Source organism: Aulonocara sp. 'chitande type north' Nkhata Bay, linkage group LG1, assembly GCF_057382095.1.
Source record: "Aulonocara sp. 'chitande type north' Nkhata Bay isolate Kocher_YH1m ecotype deep benthic linkage group LG1, A_spYH_male_GT1.1, whole genome shotgun sequence".
Lineage (NCBI taxonomy): Eukaryota > Metazoa > Chordata > Actinopteri > Cichliformes > Cichlidae > Aulonocara > Aulonocara sp. 'chitande type north' Nkhata Bay.
The window spans coordinates 25,968,086-25,991,759 of NC_141344.1; the positions used below are offsets into that span (position 1 = coordinate 25,968,086).

Below are 23,674 nucleotides of genomic sequence, written 5' to 3' on the forward strand. Positions count from 1 at the left end.
CTGACATTTGTCGGAAAAATAAAAAACAATTGACAAACTGCACCATTTCTTAGTTTGTGACTTTATGCTAAATTGTGCAGCTCTTGTCAGATTGGTTGTGTCATGCTGAAATCAAACAACAAAACACAACTTGTGTTAAACACTCACAAAACTAACCACATTCAAATGTGGCCCTTAGTCTCCATTTCTCCCACAAGAATTTTATCATGTCACACAATCTATGATATTTATGAAAACCAAGCTCTCCAAGCTATACGGCTCAAGAAGTTAGCCATAAAACCCAGATCTTATCTCATCATCAACATGTTAATTTGGGATTATATCGATATATACAAAATCAACTTCAGTAGCCTAATCTACAGATTACACCATATCCAGACAAGGATGAAATACTTTTGTAAAGGCCATTGCATTAAAGCTGAAAGTCTACACGTCAAGTACGTATTTGATTTAAAATCCTCTGATATGTAATGTTGTTATGTACAGAGGCAAAATTACAAAATTGTGTTATTGTCCAAAATACTTACCATATCGGCCACAGTATGTATGGTACCTTGGAAATATGTACACAAGAGAATCCTGTTTAAAAGACAAAGTACTGACATGATAAAAGCTCAGTCTCAGATAAAAGCTGAACATATTCTTCACAAAGGTTATAGCTACATAAAAACTATTTATTCTCTTATTTTTGGAAGCTTTCTCTCTCAACTTTAAGTGCCTAAGACATTTGCACACCAGTGTATGGTATACTGGACACACAAACGCAGCTCAGTGTCCAGACAGCCAGCCATGTGCCAAATGTTTAATGAACATCGGCTGGCAGACTATCATGAGCAAACTCTGGCCCACACTGTTTGATGATTAGCTACAACCCATGAGGAAACACATCCACACCCACACACAAACACACGCTTTGAATCAATAGCTGTACAGAAAAAAAGACACACTCTGCATATGCAGAGCTAATAACGGACCTAGTCTCAAAACGCACTAGAAAATAAAATACATGAAATAAAATAAATGTTTCAAATTCTTTGTTTCTTTATTATTATTAATTTTTTAACTTTCAAATTAACATCACTTATTGCTTTAATTCCTAACATCTGTTTATTCCCTCTTTCTTATAATTGCTGTCTTTGATATCTCAATTTTCTCTCCCTCCTGACCATCACATTTTCAAATTTCTTTTCTTTTATTTCTGAAGACTATTTGTGCCTTTCCAATCCATTGTCATTATTTTTCTTATGGCGGACAGCTACAAGTCAACTGTGACAGCCAAACAAAGAGGCTTTATTTTTCAGCAAAGAAAAAGTAATCTCTTTTGCACTGAGAAATAATAACAGGAAAAAGGACTCTCACATACAAATGGGGCTGGGTTGCAAAATGGTCCATTTACAAGTCATTCATTGATTTAATTTGTAATTCATATTAGCACCAAGTCAACTTCAGAGCCAATGTGCAATTATGGCCTAATATCAATTAAATAACTATAGTTTAAACTAGAACAAGAGCCCACAGTAACAGCTTTGTGAAGCTGTACTTGCAAATGTCAAGACAGTAAAATAAAACTAAAATAAAAATTAAACTAGACTACTAAACTGGACAGATTTCACACTACATCGACAAAATTGTTGGGCTGACTAATGTCTCAGTCTCTTAACTTTTAATTTCAGGGTTTTTTTAGTCCCATTGCAACAGCTGTATAAAATCAAGTAATTCACCATGCAGAATGACTTCACAAACATTTGTGAAACAATGGATTGTTCTAAAAAGCTCAAAGAGTTGGAGCATGGTACCCTAACGGGATTTCACTGTTGCAAGTCAGCTCATGATATTTCTTCCATCCTAGATATTCTGCGATCAACTGTAAGTGGCATTATTGCAAAGTGAAACCATTGAGCCAAAGAACCAGAGGATCTTTTTTTTTTTTAATTTCCATTTTTCATTCTATCAATAAGCAGTGTATCACTTGTTTTCACTAACACGTATGTGGTCATCAACCTAGCTGCTGACAGCACGATATCAAAGCTCCCCTAACATGCACACAACATGAGCAAACTTCAAGTGTAACAAAACAAAGAGAGGACATTTCAGTATTACATGATATGTATATATTTTTTGGGGGGCACTTTTAAAGTATACCATGGAAAATCTTCCACAACAACTCTTTGTGACACCACTTTTAAGTTAAAAGTTTGGGCATTTCACTGGACAGACACAATACTTTCAAAAATGAAGGAATACTGTTGTAGAAACAACCATAGAGTGGATAGAGTGGGCTTTGCTTATATTGACTGCAGGTCAAACAATAAGACACTGTAACAAAATTTTTTGTTCCCCTGTATGGCATGGTAAATGGCCTGTATTTATATAGCGCTTTTCTAGTCCCTAAGGACCCCAAAGCGCTTTACATATCCAGTCATCCACCCATTCACACACACATTCACACACTGGTGATGGCAAGCTACATTGTAGCCACAGCCACCCTGGGGTGCACTGACAGAGGCGAGGCTGCCGGACACTGGCGCCACCGGGCCCTCTGACCACCACAAGTAGGCAACGGGTGAAGTGTCTTGCCCAAGGACACAACGACTGAGACTGTCCAAGCCGGGGCTCGAACCGGCAACCTTCCGATTACAAGGCGAACTCCCAACTCTTGAGCCACGATCGCCCCATTGTATTGTCATATCCTGATCGCTTATGCCTTTTTTGGGGGCGTGTCATGTGTTATCTCTTTCAGTTTCAAAGTATTAAACTGACCAAGCAACAGGCCAACTAAAAGAACCAAACAACCAACAATCCTGAGTAAATAATAAAACATAACAGATCTAAATGCATGGATTGTATTTTAAGAAATATGCACTACAGTGTGCTAGGGCAATCTCACAATTTACAGAGTGCAAAAAAGACTGGAGAGGATGCTGATATGTGTGATTAAAAGCAGTAACTTTGATGCAATTGTATTGAGCATTTCTGCATTTGTGAAAATGTTTTATTAATGCCAATATTATGTCTTAAAACTATGCAAACTACCAATAAGCACAAGCGTGTCATAGTTTTGGTCTTTCCACTTATCAGTCATTAATCAAGTAGTGTGAGACATTTTCTTATCCCACTGATGGAGCTCAAAATACGTGAACCTTTAAATTAAACAAACACACTAGGGAACCCATTCATTACAACTTGAAATATAAGAAATGTGCTTGGTGTTGCATCATTGTTGCAAAGGATTGGGGGGGGATCAGATGACTTGATAACCTATGTGTGACAGAAACTCCCATAACTACAGTTTTAATTCATTCTTCATCATAAATCAATATTCCCCAGATGTTTTTGTACAGGGTGCCATGTGAATGATTTCACCCTAGTTACAAAATAAAATAAAATAAAAAGGTACACCAAACAGCTCTTTGGCTCTTTGTGTTACATATTCAGATAGGTAAATGATGAAATACGCTGCAAAATATCTTGAATACACGCTTGCTGGGTTTTCTTGATTTATACTCGTGTTTGACTGTGACTTATTTATTTAAAATTGTGCAAAGCCTCCCTGGTAGCCCAAGAACTTACAGAGAAACATGGTTAACAAATAGAGAAATAAAGATTCGAGGGGTTGCTAGGTGGGCAGAACAGATACTGCAACAGACGGATGCGGTGTGAATAGGAAGTGATTAGGTGGTTAGATAGTCTGCCTGGGTTACTTAAACCATCATAGCAGAATGTCCTGAGTTATCTAGCTTTAAGTGCCCACACTATGCTCTTTTCCACGCTGGTCTACTTTTATTTGCAGATTGACTAGATGAGGTTTATGACTTCATGTTAAAACAATATACGGTATACAAAAAACTCCTCTAAACTTAGGTGCTTTATATAAACAACAGAACAAGAACAAGTAAAACAATGGAAGTGATAATCAATCAAAATCAATACATTACAACAATGCTTCCTTGCAGCAGTAAGGAAGCATTTTAATATAGAGTTTAAGAAATAAAAGAAAATCAAATAAATCAAGTAAAAATCAGGCGAGGCTTGCCATTAACAGCGCGTCTTAAGTAAAGATTCAAAAGAGTCACTGACTCGAGCCGTCCTATAGCTTTAGACCTTTGACTGCGAATGCACTTTCACCATAAAAAAATATTCTTCTCGTACCGTACACTGCTGCAGTACCCTTTTCACTCGCTGTATAAAAAGCTCCGTTTTAGCTCTCATCACCTCCTACCCAATAGCCCAGTAGGCTTTGCTTGGTCAGAGCTCTTCATCAATCTTTGTGTAGAAGACAAACCTCTCTTAGAACTGCTAAAAGAAAAAAAAAAAAAAAAAACAACAACACAGCTCGACCGCACATTTGAAACATATTTAACGTGAGGGAGAGATTGAGAATCATTATCTTATATGTAAGACAATATCTGGCTTCATTTAAACAGCTTTCCTAACTTTGGAAAATAAAATGGAAGAATACATACATCCGGAAATATGCAAAGATTCACTGAACTGATGGTTTTTATTAGTGAAATGAATAATAAATTAAAACAAGCTCAGGATCAAAAAAATTCATCTCTTTTTTTTTTTCTCAGATCAAAGTGAGAGTCATTAGGCTGCTGCACATCACTGTCAAACATCGTCACACTTCACCCGTGTGAAGCTGACAAGAGACAGCTGAAGTGAAATATTATTTAAGTGAGTTAATGAAAAAAATTGTGCGTTACCACAAATATGATAAAAGCTTCCCAATGAATGTTACACTCACATTTCACCAAACCTGTGTTGGTATAAATTCTACACTATACGATGGCTCTCTGACCAGCGTAAGGAGAGTGAAAGTCAAAGAGTGACCGAGCAAGACAACAAATCGCTTCAGTCACATCACCTCACTTTGACCACAGTCTGCAGTTAAGTTATAACAACACCAAACACAGAACAAGAGCTCTTGGAGTAGTAGCGATTCCTCCAAACTGCTGAGAATTTGCTGGAAAACGAAACAGAGAACACAAAATGTAATCAAATTTATCAGCCCATTTCCACTAATATCCAATCCAGTTTTAGGCTTAACAAACCATTGATCTTGCTTCATAGTGCAACTATCTGTGATTCAGAATAACTAGCTTCTTCAGTTTGGGATTTATACATTTTAAAACTCAAAATAAAGAAAAGGGAGGAAACAAAAGTGCATAATATGAGCACTTGAAGTTCTGTGTTTTTGATAAGAACTGCTAATATTTATATAAAGTATTTCCATAATAAAACACAATGTTCTTTTTCTTCACGTGCATCTTCAACTGATTTTTGTTAAGTATTTCTATAGCGCCACCAACTTCCTCTCAATGTCCTAGAACAAAAAAAGGGGGGAAAAAGAAAAAAGAAAAGTGCATGTTCTCAACATCGACATCACTTCATAAATGTGAAATGTGATACAGCACATTTACTTTGAAAGCTATGTGATGGTGAGGGTTGAGCTGTGTTACAGATACATATTGTTAGGATTAGGCTTAACAGTGTTAGAAGTGATAGCACATTAAACACAGGTTTAATGAATGAATCAACTGTTACAACCATAAAATTGTCTGGTAACTTTTGCATTACTGTACACGACTAGCAGAAAGGATAATATAGCTAAAAAAAGGAGAAATATTTAGAATACCCCTAAATGACCTGAAACTGATCCTATAAAAGCACCATAGCATGGTTGCAGCCTTATCAGTTACACAGTATATAGGAATTCTCAGATCACCTAGCAGTAATCAATCACATTACTCTCTCGAGGTAAGAATTAAGTTGACTGAACATTTCAGTGGTGTGATCAGGCAAAGGAGTACAGTGGTTTCTATCTTCAAGCCTAAAAGCACTGCCTTTTACCCTGCTCTCAATAAATAAGATTGAAATAAACTACTTGTCTTGTGCACTTAACTGGAATTGAAGCTAGAACCGGTTCAGCATGCAATCTGGATATTTCATCCACAATTTGTCATCATGAGGTATATAAAAGATACATTCCTCTTTTATGTATGATATATGCTACAATATTTGAGATCTTTTCACTGTGGCACTTTCACTTCCCGTGTATTTAATGAGTTCCCATGAGAGATTGCTGCCCACACATTGTCACTCAATCAATATATATGTAGACAGATGTGTGTTTGTAGACAAAAGATACATAAATAATCGTATTTCCAATGGTTCAAAACAGCCTCAGCTGCATGCACAGCAGCATATATACATGAATAGTCACAGCGATCAGACGTTTAAGAGCCTACTTAAATCTTTTGCTTTTCTTAAATCCATATTGCAAATCAATAATTCGTACAATGTAACAATATCAGCATGTAAAGTGTGTCTTCTAAGGTAAATAACAGCAACGAGTTAACAAAAGACAGAAGCACAATTAACAATATCGCTTAAGGAAACTGCATAGCCACTGCAGTTGTTCAAAAAGCTAAATCAAGGCCAGTAAGGCACCGTTTTGCCTTAACAATGTACAGCAGAATGGACAATCAACCTTGACAGAACTAGTAACTGCTGATGACAGGCAAGGGGAGTAATTGGGGAAAAAAGAAGAAACCATTATCTAATTAATCTGCTTTTAAGAGAATCTCTATTGCTGGCTGAGAAAGGAGGACGCAGAGCAAACTTACAGAGCAGCCTGCTGTAAAAGGTTATGCTATTCAAAATAGATTACATTGTTTACAGTACATACTGACGCTCAGAATAACCTAACAGAGCCCTGGGTAGGTTTATTAGGTTGCTGGAAAAGAAAAAAGCAATTCTGATTACCTTTTTCAATTTTAAGGGCAGCCTATTATGATCGTCCACATTTTATGCCATACAGTTCGATGTTACACTGGCAGCTGATTATTTTAAACACTGCAAATGTATGTAAAAATACTGTTGTGAAGCAAAAGTCAAAATGCTAATTACTGCTTTTAATAGTATGACGGAAATACGATAGAAAAGACAGCATTGATTTCTTTACATGATGCTACATGGTGTAACCACTGGAGTATGACAATGCTGTTTAAAAAGAATCCTGTTTTGCTGTCACAACAAGCTGTGTATTCGACACCTCTTGAATCAGCTGTTTTGTCTGTGGCATCCCAAACGCATGGTGCCAAATGCAGAGCGCCCTCTGGTGGACAAGTTATGAAACGTCATTATTCATAACATGATTGAAGGGTGTTTCTCCTGTCTCTTCTTCACTTTTTTAAAATTCTCATTTATTGGGCATCAAAAATGCCAACACCAATATAATGGCAAATATCAATATGTCATGTTATACTCACAAGCACTGGATCCTGCCCTTTAGCAGGCTCCAAGATGTTAGCAATTTAAGAGATAAGAGGAAATAGGAAAGTAAATATAGGAAAACTGTTTATCTAATTAATTATTTTCATTCATAAGTAGTAGTTGGTCATTTTTCCACCATCTGTCAAATAATTGCAACAGCAGGCTGTGAGATTAACACCAGTCTTTTTAGTCCACATTCACCTGAAGTCACTTATCTGTATGGCATTGTAGAAAAAGTTTATTCCTTCTTCCAACAAAGATGACAGTCTTTCATGGTTCACAGCTTTTCATGGTTTAGGTCATTAGCTACTGTTTTCCTCCGCAAGCTTTACTTTGGTGGCAGACAGCAAATGACATCAACCTCACCCCTTGGTCTTCTATCTGAGAAAAAAAAAAAGTCTAACAAATTAGCTCTTGCTAAACAAAGACCTTTCAAATACAACTGTAATTAAGCAGCAAGACCTCATCAAAAACTAACAATAGGGTATGAATTATGAAGGTAGAAAAAAAAAAAGTAAATCGTCTGTAAATGCACTGTCAAAGGCTTTGGAAATGCTAGATAATTAAGAGTAGCTCCAGGGCGGTTCTTTCTTGCAAATCCTCAAATAATCAACACAGTAGCAACACAGCTACTTTGCTTGACTGGTTGGTTCACAAGACTGCCTATATGTAATAGTGAGTGGTAGCACAGGTCACCCATCTGCCATCTACTAATCATGAAGCTTATAGCCAACTAGGAAAGTTCTGATCTTCTGTTTATATAATTCATACACAACTAACTCTGCACCTCTGCACAACTAAACTGTAGATAACATTTACAGCAAGGTTTTTAGATGGCTTTGGTAACAGGAGAATCTGGACTAGCGATAAAAAAAAGCACTGCCTTTAAACAACAAAAAGGTTTTGTGTCACTTCTTGTCTCTTCACTTGTACGAACTCAGTACAAAGCTTACCAGTCTGCAACCCAAAGACCAACATGGTTGTAACTGAGTGGTGGCAGAAGAGAGGAGAAAACAGTTGATTGATAAGTAAAGCTGCCTACCTCAGGCTCTACTTGGCTCTGACAGGGACAAAACAGCAGTCTGCTGCGCCTGTCGCTGACATTTGTAATAAATCATTGGCAATTTCATCATTCAAGAGCGAGAGAAAGGCAGAAGGGAAGAGCGATTAAAAAAAAGAAAAAAAAGAATTAGACACCTGTCTTCTAACATTGTTTATTTCCTTTGTTTTTACTTTGAGCTCAGCATCCTTGTCCATTCCACTCTCTTTTAAACTTTCCATTTTGGTCAGCTACGCAGTACAGAACCATAAGGTCTGGACAGCTTTACTCAGAGGAATTGTGCTTTAACTCACCTTGAAGGGTCACTTCACACGAATTACACAAAGACATATTTTCCCCTTTACCTCTAGTGGTATCTAGCCATGCAGACAGTCTCACTTCTATCTGCTTGGATTTAAGATATCCGTCTCTAAGATTTGTGCTGCTCCATCAATACAGTGAAAGTGAATTTTGTGCTACTTGATCAAACTGACATCTTGACCCTTAAGATGTAAAATTAAGAGAAAGAAATGTATTTTAGGTGAAACAAAACACTGTTGGCACAGTAAGTGTAATGCTCAATTAGTTCTTGTGCTTACTGTTGTTATTTAAATTTAATTTGCTCCGGCAATCAGACAATCTCCCGCTACTGTTTTTCTGTCATTTGCTATTGTGTGATTGACAATTGTATATTCTTGATGACAATAACAGTGCTGAGAATACTCGATAGGCTTCCCCATTTATCTTTTTGATGCCTGCGTCTAAGGTTGGGAACACACTATATATCGGGCATTCATCAGTCCTTGGAAAAAAAATCGGTGAGATTAGTTTTCTGACACATATTCTTTGTCCATTTAAGTGGGAGCAAAAGAGGTTTGACCGCATTCTTGATGTGATATTATCAAATATTTTTAGCTCCAGGAAAAATATCTGCAGCTGTAACGTAGTATGAAATCAATGACAGGCTCTCAGAGCTTCAGCCATTAAGCACTTACACATCAAGGTATATTTATAAGGCAAAATGCAGCAACAAACATTTGTGAGAACCTACTTCCAACACTCTCTTCTGTAACACACTGCAACGTCTTTGTGTTCTCTATGTGTCACTTAAAAAAATGTTTCCCTTTTTTGCTTTTCACTACATTTCTAAGCATCAAAAACCATCTGAAGAGCCTTTGCATGGGGATTAGGCCTGGCATAGAACAGTATGGGGTGTAGTGTAACTAGCATACACAGAGCAACACAACAATATGAAACTTGGACAATCACCTACCCTGCCTTTATAAAAAATAAAAAAACTGTAGAGTTAAAAGCTCAAATTTATAATGCTGCTCGATGCTCATTTGAGAAACTAGAAAAACAGCTCAGGGTGTGAGCTGTTGAAAGGATTCCATAAAGAAATCCATCTGTTCTACATACACAAACAGTCTACAGGCAGAGTCACCGCTTATTTTAGCTCTCAAAGTCTCTCTTGCTCTCCATCTAAATACCCGAGGCGTCTATCAACCACCTCTGAAAATTTGAAAAGGCTGAAAAGAGAGGTGAGTTGGTCTGTAATCATTGTTTGTTGATATTTATTTATCTCTGTTTGAATCTTCAAAGTGAATCACTTAAGCAGACTAAAGTGGATGTCAACTTCTTTACCCCCTTTCATCGAAGTATGATTCCTTCACAGTCTTGGGAACTGGGACAAAAGATAATGACTTATATTTAATAAAAAAGATGACATAAGTAAGATCCAAACCAGTCATCCACTGAGCCAGTGTGAACTGTCAATGTGTGAAGTCGAATTTGCACATGAAAAGCGACGTGGTTTAACGTTAAGCGTTTCATATTTGATTCCACTACAGTGCCAGGAGAAGATCAGAGACTTTTCTCTTTCCGTGATCTATTTTGGTGCTCATCATTTTCCCTTCTCCAACACCTGAGACAGATAATTATCCATTAAAAAGGGGAAAAGTGCAACATTTTGTCATTTCTTTCAAAGTAAGATGTTTTTAAATATGCCACGCCAGAGTGACAAGCTAGAAGGCCAATGATTACAGTAATTAATACAAAATTCTCATTAAGTCATCAGGAAGAGTTTCTTAGCACTCACGGGCTGTTCTGCATTTACTTTAGAGGGGGGGGAAAGTTCTACTTGAAGTTGAATCCCATGAAATGTTCTCCATTCAAACTCGGGCAGACCCACGCTTCATTTATCCACAGTGTCTTCATGTGGCTATTTTTCACAAGCACCCATGAACTATTCTTTGCATGTTTCATGAAATGATATGAGATCATCTTTTTAGTTCTGCCCGTCTCTCATGTGCAGAGGCTTCGCATAATCGCTCACTTCCCTGATAAATCATGTCCCCTCTTGCTGTAGCCCAAACACCTTCCATTGTCAGAGCTCAGACTGAACCCGCTGCCGAGGCTGATGGATGATTTGCAAGCAGTCAGCCTCTTTCTAAAACCTTGTTAGATTGATAAGCCTTGTTCTTTAACCTTCTCACACTCACACTGAGCTCATGCAGGCTGGCCAGTCTAACACTTTCCCCTGTAATACAGGAAAAAGCACAGAAATAAGCAGAGCTGTCATCCAGGGACAACGTCAAGTCTATGTGTGCTAGTAAGTTGAATAATGGTTGTTAAAGTTTCCAATAGTTTAGTCTTAGACTCAGAACTGAAAACGCCAGTCTTATTCTCAAATACTTCATATAAGAACAGCTCACTCTGTGCTTTCCCCTCTTCCTCAAACAAACAAGAAGAATCCCTTTTAGCAAGAACTCAGTGTTCTTACCTCTACATTATGCCACAGCTGACAATGACATTTACTGCATGGCTCCTTCAGAGATTTGGACTACTTCCACAGTCAACTGGCTAATTTTCAAATACAGTCCAAATTTTTAAACGTGAGGTTGTTTCTATGACAACCTCACGTTGACCTCCAAACTTAATATTAAGGCGGGAAAAAAAACCCCACTTCTTAGTGTGTGTATAAATTCAATAGAAAATAAGAGACAAACTGCCCTTTTGATCTCTTCTAGAAAAGAAATGGGCCTGTGCACAGCATGGCGCAGAAATGTTATTTCACCAGAATGAGATGTGTCAACAAAACATAAGCACTTAAAAATGATCTTTGAGCAATATTACTAGAGCTGACGTTAATTTTTAAAAAACAGTATCACGGCCATTGGTTCAGTAATATTAAATTGGTTTTGGTTATGTGCTGAGGATGATTAACGCACTATGACTAATCTACCTGCTCGGGACCAAAACCAAGGTGATAATACATTTCTTTCCCCTTAATAGTACTGAAAAGCATTATACAAAAACTGTACAAGTTAGTAACACTGAGATTGGAAAGAAAGTGTCTGGACAGGATATTGTAAAGAGTTACAACTTCTCTTATTGCATTATATCTTACACAATTATTTATCATTTGTCTATTGCCAGTGGACATAGCTGGAACCGCCACACATAAGGCTTCACATATGTTTATAAATCAGGAATCAGCATTTATTAATGTACAGCTACATTATACACTATCAATCATGAATATATTGTAGTGATTATACATGTGCGAAACATGAATGCTGTTTGTATTTATTCTTTTGAAGAAAATCAAACAAATGTTTCTCTTGAAAGCTCTGCTGTTTGTTGCAATGTTGTACTTCAGTGCGAGCAGACCTCAAATTGAGAATAAGGAGATGCATACAGCAGTAGAGCTGATGCAGTCAAATATACCCCAACATCTCTGCCTGTTTTAAGCACTAGCAGAAAATGAGCAATTTTCTGTTATTTTAGTTTGCAATTGTAAAGTTATACAGTATCAAAACAATTGTTAATAAATAATTCCGCTTGGCTGGAGACGCTCCTGCACGCTGAATAAAATCTGTGTGTATGTGAACGCGTGCCAGCCTTTTTGGACAAACACAGAACTATCTGTGAAATACATTTAGAAATACATTTTCCTCTTTGGTTGACATTGTAATTACCATTCAAACTAGCCAGGCTAATTACCTCCCTGTAAAGAAAAAGTAATCAGGTTTGTGCACAAATCAAAACTAGCCACAGATGCCACGGCCTAAAAACCAAAACAATCATCAAGTCTACTGGGCATGATTATTATGTTTTCTATTTAATCAAAACTTGCATTAAGATTTAAAGTCATCAATTATTCTTTCAATGACTTTTCCAAAGATTATTATATAAATCTGTAAAGTATTCATTATATTCTGTCAATCATATTCTCTGTTGAATTTGTTATTGTTTAATTTGAACCCATATTCCCACAGGGCTCTAATGTGATTAATTAAGGATAATTAATATGGCCGATTTATAAAATATGTTTCACTGTCCCGTGCAATTTTTACTTCATTAGTTAAACTGGATGGAAATGATATGTCAAAAACATGAACTTTTCAGGCATTTTAATACTGATGTTTTAACATTAAAGTAACACATTTTAAGACTAACAGTGAAGGAGGTCAGGTAAAAAGTCTCATTTTCTTGATTTTCAAGTCAAGAATGCCAAATGCACTATTGTAAGTCTTTTTCTAACAACTAGAAATATGAAGAAAAGAACTGTAACCAGTATAATCAGTCGTTCAATAAAAGTCAACAGTGACAGTTAAGCCAGATTTATATTACAGTCACTGGGTGTCCAAAATAAACGTAAAAAAATATAGTACATAAAAAATATCCAGGCTACACAACACTGAATGAGCAATGTCAGTCTTAAAAATAAATATTTTTGTCCATGCCCTTTGCCAGCCAGCAGCTATTTCCATTCCTTTACTCTTCCGCCCCGTATCTGCTTTATTGTGATGCTAAACAGTGAGTTTTGACATTCAGAAAGGCCCTGCCAAAGGACAGGCCAGTGGATGCAGTAGAGAAGAGAAGGCCTTAATGGGTTCAACTGGAATGGAAAGCATCTGTTAGTCTCCACAGGCTGGAGGAGAGAGAAATGTCAAGTATGGTTATTATAGAGCAGACACCAGCTCTAGGAATTTTCACCTGAATGAAAAACAGTCTCTGACAATGCGCATGCACGAGCTACATCTGCGCACATTAATGGCGCAGGGGTGGCGAAAAAAAAGCCACTCACGCCACGGTGCACATATAAAAAGTAATGTGTCATAGATTCACACACGAACATACAAAGCACATACATAACACTTAGTTCTACTGTTATCAGTGTTGAACACAACATTTTTCCTGCAGGTAGCCTGTATATTTTCCTACTGCCTGGGATGACAGCATATTTCACTTCACGTCGACTGCTGTGCCGCATGTTCAGTCCACTGTGTTTCCCAGACAGAGGGGAGAGAGGCTGCAGCTTGAAACATAAACTATACCCAAGAGAGGTGTCATTCTTGTGCTATCAGACTTTTTCTTCACTGAAAGACAGAGACTGCCCCGTCTGAATTATTTTAACACTTTTAAATCATGTGCATGTTCCTAAATATATTTTACATCTTGCATATATGGCTTCTTTGGACTCAAATGCCAAGTGTGACACTCATACTGTTGAGCCCTGCATACCACAACCATCACCTTTCTTCACTTAGGGGTTGTTTTCCAAGACACTAAGAAGAATATTTCTTTTAAAAGCAAAAGGAGTGCTATTAAAATAAATAATTTTTGAGGAATGAAAAGACTGGTTCAGGCTGGGAGAGAATTAGGTTATTAAGCTCCAAATGTTTCATTATAGTATGGTTTCTACAAAGCTTTAAAACCATACATGCTTAGAGAATATTCTCACTAGGAGAAACTGTCATCATCTGAATGGCACGGAAAATCACATACTTGTGAAATGTTCTTATGTCCGCAGAGGGTATTTCTTCACAGGAACACTTGAGCTTGTTTGCTAATTTGTACCTCCGAGGATGCTAATCAAAGCGAGTGCCTGAATAATGAAGCTCTTTAGCCCAGAGGCCAGAGATACATACATGGCCCTGTGCCTCAAGGCTGAGTGTCTACAAGAGGATGTGTCTGTGTGTTTGTGCGACTGTGTACGAGTTCAAGTGAATGCATGTGACTGCATGCACTTTAATGTGTGAATGAGCCAGCATATGGACATAAAAGGGCAATATATAAAGTAGATAAGCAAAGCCCAAATTCTGCTCTCTAAGGGAGGGGAGGATCCAGCATCAAACAGATCTTGCTGCCTGAGGGCTGGCCTTCCCGTTCTGTCGGCATGGAAACTCCTGTCGCTGCACTTAGAGCTTCTGGATCAGTGAGGAGACACAGAGCAGGCGGAGTGGCAGCACAAGCGACTTCCACAAAGAGGAGCAGAGAGATGACGCAGTTTGGAATAATGTTTTCATTTTATCAGCAAAGCTTAAAAAGTAAGCACTGGAATCACCTGTAACTTTTTCTGTGCGAGTCTGGTGGACCAAAGAATGATATTGACATGAGTCTTTACAAGAGGGGTACTAGAATTTATCATCTTTAATCACTCCTGCCTAAATTCTTGTCTTTGAGTCAAGAAAGCTTGATAGCAACATTCAAAACACATGTTCACAGTGTAACCAGCTACAAATGATAGACTGAAAAACAAAATATGAGAGGCAGCCAAAAACAAACAAAAAAAGGCAAAGACAAGACTGATGCAGAATGTTAATCTGTGTGGGGAAAAAGTATTTATATAGCACTTCTAAGACTACTTTAACAAAGGTATTACTACAGAGACAGAACTGAAGCACCTCTCTTTGTAGAAAGCATAGATATAAAGAGACGATAACGCTCATTTCCCTCCCATAACAACATAAGTTCATATAATCATCTCCCTAGCTCGGTCTCTTCCTGACGGCTATGTGATATGGCTGCTGGCACTGGTGAATGTGGGAGGACCAGGAATGTGTGTGGCTGGGGCGATAAGACTGCTGTAAAATTTAATTAGCACAAAGCCATGGTGAAAATGACTTCATTTCTCACTGCATTATTAACTAGAGCAGTATGTAAGAGCCTATTCTCAATCAATGTAAATAACACGCTCATGAGAGAAAGGAATGTAGAGGAGAAACAAAGAAGATGAAGACGGCAAGAAAGAAGAAAGCAATGAAATACTACAGATTTGAAAGAGATCAAAGCAGTTCTAAGAGTCACATTAAAAAAATTCAGGTGTGTATTTAAACCTAACCGCTTATGAATCACCAGACCTTTGTGCATTGACACATAAGATGTGTATCTAGGCAGTCAGAAGACGAGACAGCATGTGAAGAAAGACCAGGAGAAGCTCAAAAGCCAGCTGAATAAGAATCCAACATTAAAAGCTTCACCTGCTGTTTGGGGTCTGAGCTGGTGTGAATGGGCTGAGTGATTAGGGTCCTTGGCTCGACATGCTGAACACCACTTTCTATTTCACGATTCACAGCCTTTATTACAGCCAAGCTTCCTCATAATCCAGCTAAAAGTGGATATCTGAGGAGCCTGATCGGCTTAGGACTTGGCTAAAATGTGGGATGTACAGCACAGAGACATGGAGCAGAGTGCAGAGGTGTTCGTTATCATCTGTTTTCTATTTAGGACTGAACAGTGGAGCTCGGTTTGTGTGTGTGTGGAAGCATGTGTGTCCAGTCTACAGTGACCTCACTGGCCAGACTAATTCACTTCCTCATCTTCTTACATTCTGGAAAGGACTATAAGATAACAGGGACTGCCATTTCTTACTGTAATGATCATAGCGCATGTAACCTCTCTTCCTTTAACTGGCGGGCCAATCAAACACATCTTTGCATGGAAATAATCACATATACAGCAATTTTTTTTTTTTCATAAATCTCAGTCGTTTTCATTTTTGCATTCATATTTCTCTGCAAATGCACCTTCATGCTTTCTGTTTAAGTCTGTTGCACATGACACATTCACTGTATGCCGCCCATATGTAAATTAACGCTCACCAAAATTTGTCAGAATTTTTTTTTTTCAATACACCACTAAATAAGGACGGAAGAAATTCATACATGCCATTAATGAATAATTGGTAACTTTTGCAGAAGTTGTCCAATTACAACAGTCATTAGTTTTGACACAAAGTGATGTGTGCCCAAAAAAAACAAAAAACCCTTTCCAATAAAAAACACCTCTGCATATCCAGGAAGCAGCAGCCCATGTGGGAGCCATTAAAAGCCATTTTTATTACCTATGTCCTTGCCTTTAAGGCAGTACAAGAAGTAAACAGCATCATGATTACATCGAGTGTGACATGTCACATAATCTTAATTACTGCCTGTATTACACATGGGGAACATGGTGCATTTGCAAATAAATGCCATACAGTTGCCCTAAGACAGACACTAGGTAGATGCCGCTTCTGGCCTTCAAATTAAGGGAAGATGGATTGTGCATGGACATTGCTGGTTAAATCTTTAGACCACTACGTGTATGTGGCAATTAATCGCCAGCAGATCAAGAAGAAATCCTGTGGCCAGCAGATCAGACTGTTTGACACAGGCTGCTTACATGTGTGAATGAGTGCAAATGTAAGCATGTGGAGGGGCATTGTTGCAAAAGATTCTATTATTCTCATCAAAGTCTGGATAAAAAAAAATGAAATCGCTTCCTTTTGGGCTCTCTACAACCCTCAATTACTATTCCACAAGTCGCACCGCAAAGGCTAGACCTAATTACAACAGCCACTTTGTTAAGGTGCCCTCTTGCTCCATCTGTTCAATGAATGTGTGCACCGGCTCAGACATGCACATGCACACACACCAAGTGCAGCACTTCAGACAGACAGGCAAAGGCAGGTCAAGGTACATTTTCCCATCTGGATATACCTTTGTCGACAAGAACAGTTAAACATCTAAAGCACCAATCAAGTGTGGCGATAAGAGACACATTGTGACTCCAAGTGGCCAGATGACTGTGGACATGACTACAGAGAGCAGTACACCTGTCCAAGCCTTAGACACGGCTAACAGTGCAACCCCAGAATGGCCTTTAACCTTCTCCGTGCACATGATTAAAATAAAGGGTAAAAGCTGACAGTTTTTATGCATGTATGCATGAGTACGTGTGTGTGAAAGTGAACATTGTTCCGGCTGAGAAGCTTCTGGACAATAATCTGTCACTTTAATGAAAAGCGCGCGGGCCGCATGTGATGTGTGGATGATATATGATGACCAAATGTGGATAAATCAGCAACTTTTACAGTTACACTTTTAAAACAATGACGTGTTGCATCAATTGAAATAGATCTAGTAAGGAGAGAGAGGCTGTGCTGCTCTTTTTTTTTGTCTCGAGTTCACTGAAATGTTTAATAATCCCTTTTTTTCTGCTTATGCCACGTCTGGAGAAAAGCAGCAAGGCAAAGAAGAAATAAAAGAAAACTTAAAGATGAGACTTAGGAAGTTTTGAGGGACTGGTAGCTTTCACACATTTTTCTTGAAAGAACAAGAATATGAAAAGGATTGAAAAAGCCCATATACAATCTGCAGGATACAGTCATCCTGCAGTGGAATCCACATATCATAGTCTATAAGTGGCCCAATCAAAAAAGACGAGCATCTAACGGCAGATTCCACTTGAGTATCCAGCCCCAGGAAGCTCCAGCAATGCTAGCTTTTCACCCACATGTGAGCACACGAGAACACACAGAGTCGGGTGGAAACAAACTTTCTATTTTATTGTACTTTTTTAACTTCCATTTTAACTGCACACTCACCCCAGTTTCATCGTAATGATTTTCTTCAGAACAACCTCTCAAAGACACCGTGGGTTGAGTCTCAAATTAAGTCGATTAGTCATCTTCCACTACCACTTGCACCTATACCCAAGCCATTTAAAATCAGCACTGAATAGCCGCCTGCACGAACCAAGTATCTGACATTACACAGAAATAAATTCAGCAAAAAGGGTCATAAAGTTGACTCGTCAAACACATAGGACAGAAGATCTCCAATAACTAGAGGCTTACTTTTAAGCATTAATGCTTTCAACTGCAAGTAAGAAGGAAAAAAAACTTGGTAAAAGGGCTAAGTGACTTTGTGAAGTGACCTTTACATCAATTTCAAGCTCTAGTTCAGAGCTATATCACACATGATAATTGTTAGGTCGGGTGTCACTAAAGACATCTGAAGTAATTGCTCTTAAAGACAAAGACATTTACTCCTTCATAGATCCCATTCCACCCCACACTTTCCATAATAGATCATCCAAGACAAGGGCATTACACAATGCACCTCTGGCTTGTGCTGTGTTGCACACTCTCTGTGTTTTCCTTTTCTCTGTCTTTCTGTCAAACACGACCATTAAAGATGCAGCTGTGTGATTTCCCTAGATATGTACATGCACACGCCAGCTTGGGAGTCAGCAAGGCTGTGATGAGATCTTGCAAAGAAGCCAGAAATGACCAGAGAGCGCCTGGAGAGATGTTTTCAGAAGGACACAGTTAAAAAGCTATGGCTGCTTTATAGATTCAATAAGTATCTTACACCTGTGTGGCTAACCACCATCGATCCATCATTCTGTGGAGCCCAATCCAATTTAGAGTGTTGAGGAGCCCCAGAGCCCCAGAGCCTTATCCTAACCCAGGCCACAGCCATCGTAAAGCCTGCTTACCTTCATCTCCTAAAGTCTGCTGGTGTTTCTGTGTACTTTTATGTCTATGTGTGTACGTGTGCTCGGGGAGACTGCAGACCTAGCTAAACACCTTAGCTGCTGGCTCATGTTAAAGTGTGCTGAGCCAATTTAGGGGTAGACCAGGAGACAAGATGTGAGAGACAGAGGATGCTGAGGAAAATTAAGGGACTCAAACTGGGGCCCAACCTCAAATCAAAGAGTGCATGAAAGCGAAGGGGAAAGGGATAAAAAGAGAGAGACTGCATTCATTTGTGTGCAACAAACAGTGTAGGAGACTGCAAACCATCTTCTAATCCTGTTTTCTATTCCGTGGCAATCAAACTCATCATGACTACAAAGCACTATAACCATTATCAAACTACTCCACAGTCTCATCACACTGTGATAGGCAGCATTCTAAAAATCTGCCATCTGATTTGTTTGGCACCGACAACAGAGTGGTGTACTCGAGACTCCCTTGGTGCAAAAACTTAATGGCACCATGCATGTTCAGATTGACCATTCAAATCTCTCTCCTTTACCACTAATTACAGTATCTTCTGGTGCAGATGTTTCTGTTTTAATTCTCTTTGCTGCTCCACTGGAGTGAAGCAAGACCCCTGAGATCAATTATTAAAGGGTATTTAAAACAGTGGGAAAAGGAGGTGGTAGCGTGGTGTGAAAGTGAAAGCAGCTGTTTAAGTGCTTGTGCCGCAGACTAAACTTCATCACCTCCCAAATAAACAGAGAGCATCCTGTGGGTTTCACTCACTCCAACGACTAAACTCTGGGCAATTAAGGCCTGGATCTCTGTAGGAGTAAAGGAGAGAAGGGAAATGGGAAAGAAGGGGTGAGGCAGGAGCAGTGGAGACACTCCATACCAATAACAGGCAATTATGTATGGGGAGGGCCATTGCATGGCCATGAGTGTATAGAAGAAGACAGCGGGGATATGGGATGGTAGGGAAATGAGGAGGAGTGTTATTTAGGAGGCAGATGGCAGAGAGGGAGAAATTAAGATGAATGGGCACTGAGAGGGCTGAGCTGGTGCTGGGGCTGGGCAGAGAAAAGTAATTAGCTGTGTTTGCTCTGGGAGGCTGGCAGTGAGTATGATGCCTGCAGTGACAGGCTAAAGCCTTGAGCATTATTAATCAACACGCCATGTCTGAAGCTGCCAGTAGGGGGCAGCTGGGTCAGCAACCTTCCAGCAACTTCTTACCTGCACCACACCCCATGGGGTCTTTTGCACCACATGGACACTGAGCAGCAGCTCCTTTACAGTTCACACTGTTATTATTTACTCTAATCCCCTGCTAATAGTACAAAGCTTTGGCTTGTTCCCTCTTAGAGTTACTGGCTCACTCACTTGCTCTCTCTCTCTCTCTCTCACACACACACACACACACACACACACACACACACACACACACACACACACACACAGTCCATTTTTCTCTCTCACATTATTCCTAACTTTCGCCCTTACCAAGTGGCTCTATCTCACGCCATTTCTCTCCATTTCTTATGTTACAGCCACATCTGTCTCTTTCCTCCCACCCTATATATATCCCTCCCCCTCATCCCTTTCCAATCTAATTTCAGATAAGCTGTAGCAGAACAACAGAGCCAGGCCCTTTATCATTGCCATCAATGATGTGGGTGGATTGAGCGTGAATAATTTTATTCATGTGTGCCTGCACTTGGCCGACTGGGATTCCAATTACAAATAATAAGAGGTAATAGGGTTACAGAATAAATTTTTAAGTGCTTTGGTGATGATTGCAGAACCTTTGACAAAAGAAAGCTGTTGTTTACAGCTAAACGCACAATATCTGTTCACAAGTATGAGTAATATAGGATAACTGAATTTAGCATAATTAGTAGCCAATCCAATCGCCATTCTAAGGACATCATACAGATAGATGTCTTAACATTAAAACAATAATATGAACGTACTAAATGACGATGATGAATATTAAATAGAGATGGACCGATCCGATATTACGTATCGGTATCGGTCCGATACTGACCTAAATTACTGGATCGGATATCGGAGAAAAATAAAAAATGTAATCCGATCCATTAAATATCACGAAAGCACCTCACAAAACTTGCAACACGCCGTAACTCACCTCAGAACGTTAGCATGTCGGAGCAGTATGCATCACGTGATAGAGCGGCTGTGGCATGCGGGACCTGTCGGTGGTCTGGATAGCATTTGGAGCTTCGCTAGCAACCCGGCATTTCATCTCCGACAAAGTTATCCCCGAGAGAAGTAAAGCAAGTGTGTAAGTCCATCTCTGAATGTTTGTAAAGCATTCCTGCATTAAGCTTAACAAGCGACTGCCTCTTCTTGCTGCTACTTCAATCATGAAACTGCTTAACGATCAGCTGATCGGCTTTTCTGTCGGGAGTACGTCTCTCTTGTTTGCTTTTGGCCCACTTTGCACCAGAAAGAGGAAACCAGCGGCTGAACAACAGCAGCACGTTTAAGCTCTATAAGCTGTTGTTAGAATTTATTTAATATTACTTTCTACTCGAGGATCTTTTTCTACGTAGCTGACGCTGGTAACTGTGCAGGGGTGGATCTAGCAAAGTTTAGCCAGGGGGGCCGATAGGGCATTAACAGGGAAAAGGGGGCACAAAGACATACTTTTCTTTCTTATTCTCATTTAAAATGTCTAGCTTTTAATAAATAATTATCTGACAGCCAAAGTTTTAATTTGATGCAAAATGAATAGAAGTCCATTACTGTATATAGTAACTATTAAGTCTAATATATATATATATATATATACCCTAGTAAGCTATAGTACTTTTTCCTTTGTGAAGGTACCATCTGTGCAGTCTGCAATTTTGTTGAAGAAAGATGTTGAATCTATTTAATATTTCTTGAAAAATAATTGATTTCTGTGCATTTTTTTTTCCACACTGCATCAAATTAAGGTTGATTACGTCGATTAAGCATCATGAGGTGGAGCGTGAGGGGTGGTTCCCTATTTTTTATTTATTTATTTTTGTTGTTGCTGGGAGTTGGAACCCTATTAGTTAGGTTGCTTAATATATATGCTAAGTACTCTTTAAAATACCAGAATAGGGAGGATGGTGTAGGTTTAAGTTTATTAGATTGATCAGTATTGCTGAACTATGAAATATTTTTTTTGGATACAGGTATAACAGAATAGCTTTAGTGTAGTTGTTGTTTTAAACTTGAGTATGAACTTATACAAAATGCAGCAAGATATTTAAAAAACAGTTTTGTTGATTAAAAAACACTATATCGGATTCATATCGGTATCGGCAGATATCCAAATTTATGATATCGGTATCGGTATCGGACATAAAAAAGTGGTATCGTGCCATCTCTAATATTAAATACCTGAAGCAATCTAGGCTACAAGTGGCTTATATCCAACGTGTATCATAGCACTTTATCTGTATGCCTCAGCACTCTTCAGAAACACACAGTCCATAGGTCAGACTTGATAAATTCCAAAGAAAAATGTTATTCTCTCCTGGATTTAAAGAATGTGAAAGAACCCGGCTACTACAAAAACACTGCATTCAAAATGCTTCACTTACTACACAATTTAGGAGCCTTATCAAACTGAGCCACCAGAACAGCCCACACACTACTTTCAGAGAATTTCAATCCTAACTTTCTTAACATCCACACATAGCACCGACTCAAATTGCTTTACCAATAGTCTTGCGTAATTGCAGAAAGAACACGCAAGGTCACAAAAAGCGAAAGGAACAAATAACAAGGTGACTTAACACACAAAAAGGCAGGACATATACGAATTTACAATATAACACATGCAAGAGCAGTTTAAGGCTGATTTCCAAGAGCAGATGAAAGATAGCGCTGAACGTGCTTTAGGCTTTAACAGTTTTTTTTATCTTGTGTTTTTACCATAATTAACAGGCCTGAGGACCTGGCGGAAGGAGCTGGGGCTGATCGTCTGGTGGTGGTTATCTGTAAGGAGGGCAGCGGACAAATAATGCCAACATGTACAGTACTAAGTGGGATTAGAACGATGATGTGACGGCATTGGCCCAGTGATGAACAGCTGTGAAGTGAAGTTCATTAGCAAGAAATAATGTTTTTCGAGGTACAGCTAATAAGTTTAAGGTGCCAGTGTCAATGTTTAGTCACCAATCATTTCCAAACGCGTTCAAATCACATCTTGGATTTACATTTAATTTTTCACATCTTTCGTTTGGAATTAAGAAACCCAGAGGGGGGAAAAAACAAGATCCACACATCAAACAGTTGTAGGAATTGTGTCAGCTGAAGACTCTCTGGCGCTGCGCTGCTGGCAAGAATGTGTACAAACAACAAACCAGTGTATTTTGCAATTTACTGAGAATGAGAGAAAATGAAGCTAAAACATAAGAACCTGAGGATGCATTCAATTTGCTCAACTTTTAAAAACAAAATAAGAAAAAATATAAATGCATGAAGGTGACAGGTTAGAGCTAGAAGTCATTATTTAAACATCTGATTGGAATTCCATCAGTGTTTTGCCAGACAGTGTGTGTACTTGGTTTCTGTGTGTGTGGGTCGTTCTGTATAAATGTGGGATATTAGACTCACCTCTGGGTCTTGGCGCTCTCTTCCTGCGGTCTCTGAATGCAGCTCCTGACTGTAGGGCTTCCAGCAAACTATCCATCACACCTGTCTCATCATTCTCTAAAAATGCCCAAAAAAAAAGAAGAAAAAAAAAAGGGGGATTTTAGAAGAAATGCAAGAGGGGAAGAAACTAAATTCTATAACGTGTAATTTTGTTTAGTTTGCCTATA

General features: G+C 38.7%; 1 protein-coding gene across 3 annotated transcripts in view; it reads right to left on the reverse strand.

The window, feature by feature from the left end:
• The window catches only part of LOC147339185 (protein diaphanous homolog 3-like), a 168,195-nt gene that overhangs the window by 32,696 nt on the left and 111,825 nt on the right, over positions 1–23,674 (reverse strand). For all 3 annotated transcript variants that reach the window (XM_086290379.1, XM_086290362.1, XM_086290370.1), the window contains 2 exons: positions 23,469–23,564; positions 22,785–22,847 (listed from right to left, as the gene is read on the reverse strand). In XM_086290379.1, coding sequence (XP_086146505.1) covers positions 22,785–22,847; positions 23,469–23,564 — 159 coding nt within the window. The remainder of the gene's footprint in view (positions 1–22,784; positions 22,848–23,468; positions 23,565–23,674) is intronic.